General features: G+C 54.0%; 1 protein-coding gene across 2 annotated transcripts; it reads left to right on the top strand.

Annotated features, from left to right (window-relative positions):
* Positions 1–1,757: 1,757 nt before the first annotated feature.
* Positions 1,758–6,724, top strand: LOC119271991 (homeobox protein BEL1 homolog). Of its 2 annotated transcripts, XM_037553613.1 has the most exons (5): positions 1,758–2,034; positions 2,177–2,924; positions 3,760–4,145; positions 5,240–5,300; positions 5,767–6,724. In XM_037553613.1, exons 2-5 carry the CDS (start codon positions 2,235–2,237, stop codon positions 6,388–6,390), a joined length of 1,761 nt encoding a protein of 586 aa, XP_037409510.1. In that variant the 5' UTR covers positions 1,758–2,034; positions 2,177–2,234; the 3' UTR covers positions 6,391–6,724. The 2 variants fall into 2 exon arrangements, with proteins under 2 accessions (XP_037409510.1, XP_037409503.1); XM_037553606.1 differs by lacking the exon at positions 1,758–2,034 and having other exon boundaries at positions 2,045–2,924.
* Positions 6,725–7,173: the final 449 nt, after the last annotated feature.

Raw genomic sequence — 7,173 nt, 5'->3', positions numbered from 1 at the left:
TTTCCTGCTGTGGACAAGGATTTTTCAATCCATCCTTGAATTTTACTCCAAAGTCTGTCCTTGAGGTATTTAAAAGCCTCGTTCTTCGAACTTTCAATATCAGAGGGCATCCCAAGGTACTTCTCATTTAGGGTATCATTAGGAACATTGAGGAGTCCCTTAATCTGGTTCCGCATGCTGTCAGGAACACCCTTGCTGAAAAAAATTGAGGATTTTGCATAGTTTATTCGCTGACCTGATGCTTGACAATAGGCTTCCAACACCTGGTTCACCTCGGTAGCTCCCATACTATTTGCCTTGAAAAACAACAGGCTGTCATCAGCGAATAAGAGATGGTTTACCGGAGGTGCCGTAGGCGCCACCTGTATCACACTCAAGTTGGATGACTCACTTTTCGATTTTAAAAGGCACGATAGGCCCTCTGCTGCTAATAAGAACAAGTATGGTGATATCGGGTCCCCTTGGCGGATTTATCTCGAAGGCTGAAATTCCTCTAGTTTCCTCCCATTGAACATGATTGAAAATTTAACAAATGTTACCATGCTCATAATAATATCTACCCAGTTCTCGGTGAAGCCCAGCTTAAGCATGATGGCCCGGAGGTACGCCCACTCAACCCTATCATATGTCTTCATCATGTCGAGCTTTAGTGCACATGTTTGATGCTTCTTTGCCCCATTTCGCTTCATGAAATGCAGACACTCATAAGCAGTTATGATATTGTCAGTTATCATTCTGCCAGGGACAAAAGCAGATTGCTCATCGGAGATGATATCTGGTAATATTTGTTTCAGCCTATTGGCGATGACCTTCGATGCTATCTTGTATAAAACATTACACAAACTGATTGGGCGGAACTGTGATAGGAGTGTAGGATTTTTTACCTTTGGGATCAACACCAGGATTGTGTCATTAATGCATGCGGCTGACTCCGTTCCGACCACAATCTTAAGGACCACGCTGGGTCCTTAGAAATTTTCTGAAATTGTTTGATGGGCCCAAGGCCCAGCCTATATTTCAAGAAAATGCAACACTCATAGCGCCGGAACACGGTAAACCACTTCCCGTCAGCGATACATAGATGACGGGCGTGTCTTTTTCTTTTTTCAGGGGTAAACAAAGGATTTTTGAACCAATCGTATGGATGAACCTTTGGGTTTATCGACCACTCCGTAGCAAAGACGACATACCCTCCCTCTAGTCCAACTCATGTTTTTACGCGCTCTTCGCTCTTGCTCTCGCGCCCGCCTACGTACGTCGGCACACGAGAAAACAACGGAGGGAGAGCAGTAAAATACATAGCCCAGGAGATCTCCCTCTCACACACACAAAATCCACCAGACTAGCGAGCAAGCAAGCAAGCAACCCGGGAGATGCGCGACGGCGACGTCCGCGGTGGTCCCCGCGCGCGGCTCCGTCCTGCCCAATAGGCCAGTTTTTCCCAGTGGCGATTAGTTGGTCCGTCGACGACTGGCCGTACGTGGACCACTGCTGCCCCCGGACCAGACGTCGTCGGCGCCAGCGGCCAGCGTGCACGCAGCGCCCCCTTCTCTCCCGGAGGCTTGCAGCTAGCTAGATCAGCCCAAGTTGCAGCAGCGAGCGACCGGGAGCTCGACGCCGCAACCACCGCGTTTTTCATTTCCGGGCGCCGTGTGCATGCCCTGCCCAACCAAACGAACGCCCAGCGCCTCCGTCACACTTTTGGCCCTCTCCTTGCCCAAAGAAATGACCGTACGTTCGACTCGACCCTGCTCGTTGCGTGCCAGCTCCGTGTGGCTGTGTGTACTTGTAGTGGAGCTATAGCAATCTAGCGTGGCTATGCTCCTGACGCGGGTAGTGGTAGGTAGGTACTGGTATGGTATGGGCGGGCGGTACGATCAAGTGCAGTGTAAGCTCCTCCTCCTCCTCGTCGTCGATCTCCTGCTGGCTGCTGCAAACATCCCATCCCAATCCATCCACCAATCTCATTCCCATCGCTCGTCTCCTCATCACCTCCCCAGAAAGATATGGCCCTCAGCTCCTCTTTGCGCAAAGGTGCGTCTCCATCCCTTTCTTTATTTCCTTCCCCTCCCTCCCTCTCGGTGCTCGCCTGCCCTTGTCTTGCTTTACTGCTCCGCTTTTCGTTTTCTGAGCTAGCTTTCTTTCTTTCCCGTGCCGTCGCCCCGTCCGTCCATAGATTGATTAACGGAGCGCCTGGCCGCGCGCGCGGGAGCGGAGGTCCAGTATAAAGATCGATGGCGCACGATCCCAGCCTAGTAGGGTACGCCGACTACTTCGCGGAGACGGGGAGCAACGGGGGCGGCGTCACGCTCGTGCCGGAGGTGGACACCCGCGCGGAGCATCAGATGTATGGCGGCGGATTGCACCATCATCACCACTCCGGGGTGAACATGTTCGGGGCCAGGGGCTTCGGCATGGCGCCGCCCGGCGAGGCGACGTCCGCGCAGAGCAAGGCCGCGCTCGACTTCGACGTCGACGGCTCGTCTACCATCAGCTTCTTCCGCGGCGAGCAGCACCACCACCAGCACCAGCAGCTGCAGATGGGCCAGGCCCCGTTGTCGCTGTCGCTCCACGGGCCGCCGGACGCCGGGTCGTCGTCGTTCATGCTGCACCACCAGCTCGGCGGCGGCGAGCCCCGGCTGCAGCAGCACCAGCAGACGGCGCCGGGGGCATGGCAGGTGCAAGGCGCCGGCAGCGGCTGGCAGCTGCGCGGGTCCCGGTTCCTGCTGCCGACGCAGCAGCTCCTGCAGGAGTTCTGCAGCATCCCCGCCGACACCGACAACAAGGCGCCCAAGAAGCCGGCGCAAGAAGAGCACGGCTCGTCGTCCTCCGCCTCCTGGCCGCCGTCGTCGACGCAGATCCAGAGCATGGACGCCGCCGAGCTGCAGAGGCTCAAGGCCAAGCTCTACACCATGATCGAAGAGGTTTGCATAGCTCCATAGCTAATTAACACGCTGATTAACCGCCACGTACTACACCGCTCACGCCGGATTCCACGACCGATCGTCGATCACGGGTCAAGCCTTGCGTTCGTCAGGGACTGCACCAGCTTCTTGGAAATCTAAAAGGCTGCAGGCGAGTGGAGTGGCACTCGCAGTTCCATCATGGCTTGCCCAAGGAGGGTTCCTGGGAGTAGCACAGTGGGGGTGATTCCCGCCTGGGCCTCACCGTCCGCTTTTGGAAACCTCTATTCCTTCCCCTCGCCTCGCTCGCTGCAGGTCTAGCTACTAGCTACTAGGTGTCTGCACTGGGCATGCGACCCCTACGCCCACTCCCTCATCTAGCTCTTTCTCTCTCCATGACTCTACCCTTCTGCTCTGCATGCATGGACTCGCAGTCTCACAGGTCATTGCACCATGGCGACGCAAGAAAAATCTCTGCACTTGTGCAGGCCACTACTCTACTCTCCCCCTACCTTCTTCGGCCGTTTCATGGATCATGGGCTCATGGCCATCTATCCACTCACACATTTACTGCTTTCGTTGCCTTTCTTGTGTATATACTTCGATCTACAGTCCAATTCATGGGTAGGTGCTGTGCGGCCTGGTGCCGTCAGAGTCCTAGCTAGCTTAGGTGTCTGTAGCCTCGTACGTACTAGCTAGGCACGCACAGCTAGAGCTAGTCAAGATCAAGATTCAAACACTGTTGCACGAGAGAAGCTAGCTACAGCAGCGATCAGAATTTCTGTCGCAGCTGTTTCTTCACGGTGACTTGTGAGCTTAATGAAGTACTCCCTGTGTTTGACTCGATGGCATGCAGGTGGACAGGAGGTACAGGAGGTACCGCGATCAGATGCGGGCGGTGGCGGCGTCCTTCGAGGCGGTGGCGGGGCAGCGGGCCGCGGCGGTGTACACGAGGATGGCGTCGCGGACCATCTCCAGGCACTTCCGGAGCGTGAGGGACGGGGTGGCCGCGCAGGTCCGGGCGGTGCGCGGGGCGCTGGGGGAGAAGGACGCGGGCGCCGCCGTGCCGGGGATGACCAAGGGGGAGACGCCCAGGCTGCGGGCGCTGGACCAGTGCCTCAGGCAGCACAAGGCGTACCAGTCCGGCATGCTCGAGAGCCACCCGTGGCGGCCGCAGCGCGGCCTGCCGGAGCGCGCCGTCTCCGTCCTCCGGGCCTGGCTCTTCGAGCACTTCCTGCACCCGTAAGAGATGATCCTCATTACTTAAACCCTCTTAATATTGCGTAGCATGCTAAGAAGAAGATTAACTGTCTTTCCGTCCCATGCATTTCGTGGCATGTTAGAAGATTAATTCTCTTTCTACAGCACCGTACTACGAGTACTATATATAAGAAGATTAACGTGCATTGTCAGAAATATTTTAATTCGAATTGAACAGGTGAATTTCGTTGATCGCTTGGAAAGAAATTACACAGGATTAATTAACAGCTAGCACATCCAAAGAAGCACTCGTATTGATTAGTTTGCACGAAATGAACCTAGACTCTTGTTTTCTTTTTGAAAATGAACTAGAATTGATTCAGAACAAGTACCATAGACATAACGTAAGTAGGTGCGACATCTGCTTGCGGAAGATGCTAACGAACTAAATATACATGTTTGAACGTCAACTGATGCTCAAGAGTGTGATCCTCATTCGAAAATCGTCTGGCCTTGTGTTTTATTCTGTGGCATTATTGCTCTCCCCGTGCCATATTTGTCTTGCATTACATATATATGTGATTAACAAATACTAGCTGTTTTGGCTTGATTTAACTTGTAGAATTCTTTCCCTTAATTTTGTGAAGCTGTGCATAAGTTTTTTATCTGATGCAACTTAGGTTCCTTCGTATGTCCCCATCTATAGATGTGTCATTTTGCTTATGTTCACTCTCCTAGAATTTTTTAAAAAAATTGCTGTCCTAATTACTCACCTAAACACATAACTTCCAACTACATTTAGGTATATTCATATGCGGACAGATGCTATTTTTCCTCTAGCAGTGTTATTAGAATGTCCACATCAAATACCACACTTGTCCTGTAGGGATATTCCATATATGCATTTACACATATGAACAAAAGCACACAACACTACCCTCATAAAAGAAATACACAACAGTATCCCTTAGATATGCCCTTGTACTAAACAATCCCTACATCTCCATCTAAAGTTATTTAAAACTAAGTCTACGTACATACAAGAGTTAGGTTTGCTCGTTGTAGACTTGTAACCTCTCACTGGATGTAGACTTGGAAGCACGCAGGTTACCTTAAATTGGCATGTTCTGATCCAGGTACCCGAGCGACGTGGATAAGCACATCCTGGCGCGGCAGACGGGCCTATCGCGGAGCCAGGTACGTCCTCCCCCACTCACTCCTCCACAGAATCAGTTCATCATCACATGATCGGTCGATAGATCAGCTGCAAAAAAAAAAAGCACTTGCAGAAAGAAAAATGTTAGCGAGTTCCTATCCAATTATTACCTACACACACTGCTGGATACTGATCGATCATCACATCGTAATCATTGCGTTGTTTCTGTCGATTGGCCACGCATATATATACACATAATGCTGGCCGGTTTCGTGCCACTAGTTTAAATTGATTGTTTCCACGTACACGCATCCATCGTTGCGAGCTGTGCAACTTGCACTCGACATGACACGTCAACGTACTCGCGTCCGTCGGTCGGGTGACACGTCGGAGTCGTACGCACGTTCGTTTCGTGTCTTCACGTGCTCGTGAACGTTCAGCCCAAGAATCTAATTGTGTGTGTGGTGTGGGAGAAGATTGATTTGTGCGACGCATGGATGGATGCAGGTCTCGAACTGGTTCATCAACGCGAGGGTGCGGCTGTGGAAGCCGATGGTGGAGGAGATGTACGCGGAGGAGATGAAGGACAAGGAGGAGGGCAGCGGCGGCGACGGTGGTGGCCAGTCGGCGCAGCAGGCCGGCGACCTGGCGAACCATAACCCAGCGGACGGGAGCTACGCCTCCGAGGGGCGCGGCGAGCAGAAGCCGACCCGGGCGCAGCTGCACCAGCTGCACGACGCCGGCTCGCTGGCCTCCGTCGTGAGCATCGGCCAGAGCACCGACCCGCAGGGCCTCAACTTCGGCATGATGGACCAGCTCGACTTCGACGCCTACGAGGCGGCCACGGCCGGGTTCGGCAACGGCGTGTCGCTGACGCTGGGGCTTCAGCACCAGCAGCAGCAGCAGCAGCACCACGGTGGCGTGAACGTTGCCGCGTTCGCCGCCGCATCCCCGTCGTCGTCGTCCGCGGCGCATGGCGGCGCCGCCGAGTTCCTGTTCATGGCTGGTGAGGGCGTGCACCCGTCTGCTAACGGACAGTTCGGGGCGGGCATGGGATCAGGCGCCGACGTCGCGTCGCAGTACCACCGGGGGCTGGGCGGGTTCCACCTCCTCCGCGACCTCGCCGGGTGATTGATCCGTACGTCGGTCAGTCTGGACGGCATCACGCGACAGTACCACAATGATCACGTACGTGTGTACGTCCAGGGATCATCATGTCATGCGCCGGAGGTCGATCGGGGACGGACGCGACGACGTCTGATAGGGTGATGGGGGATCGAACTGAGGATTTGGGGGATGTGTAAACGGCGACCGGGCTGGGGCTGGCATGCATGGTTGGTAGCTCGCGTACGTACGTCTTGCTTAGCCGGTGTACGCAGGCGGCTTTGGATTTTTGTAGCGCGTAGATACCTCTATTTAATTCTTGGCGGGATGTCGCCGTCTATGTATGCTGTGTTCCACTCCACGGCGGCCGCGCGCGCGTCGCTGTTATCGCGGAGGCGCGGACGTCGATCGCCGGGCGGCCTCCGCCGTGCGATCGAGCGGCCCAACGGCCAGAGGTGCTCTTACTGGCGACAGGTCCGGAACTCAGCAGGATGGGGTACATGGTACGTATCAGACTACGTACGTACCAATGGCAATGCACCGCTAGTTAGCTACGTCTGCCTACCGTTGTTCCTAACGTAAGCGTTCGAATATTTCGTTTGTTGCGATGTCATTTTCGTATCTTGGTCTTGGCGTTGGGTTTCCATCGGGAGATGAAAGCAAGTGCTACTTGCAACGGCGAGCGGGCTCTTCACACATGAGGCAAGAGGGATTCCCTTTCATAAGGGGAAGAGAACTATGCCAACAGATTTGATATTGTCTCCTCGTGAAAAAACAAACCAAAGATGTCAACATTATTCATGAAAAACC

This window comes from Triticum dicoccoides, chromosome 1A, assembly GCF_002162155.2.
Source record: "Triticum dicoccoides isolate Atlit2015 ecotype Zavitan chromosome 1A, WEW_v2.0, whole genome shotgun sequence".
Lineage (NCBI taxonomy): Eukaryota > Viridiplantae > Streptophyta > Magnoliopsida > Poales > Poaceae > Triticum > Triticum dicoccoides.
This window is presented reverse-complemented; position numbering and strand designations above follow the sequence as displayed.

Coding starts and splice junctions, on each gene's coding strand:
- LOC119271991 (XM_037553613.1), top strand. CDS start 2,235: ATGGCGCACGATCCCAGCCTAGTAGGGTACGCCGACTACTTCGCGGAG. Junction 4,146..5,239: donor TTCGAGCACTTCCTGCACCC/GTAAGAGATGAT, acceptor GTTCTGATCCAG/GTACCCGAGCGACGTGGATA. Junction 5,301..5,766: donor CGGGCCTATCGCGGAGCCAG/GTACGTCCTCCC, acceptor GGATGGATGCAG/GTCTCGAACTGGTTCATCAA.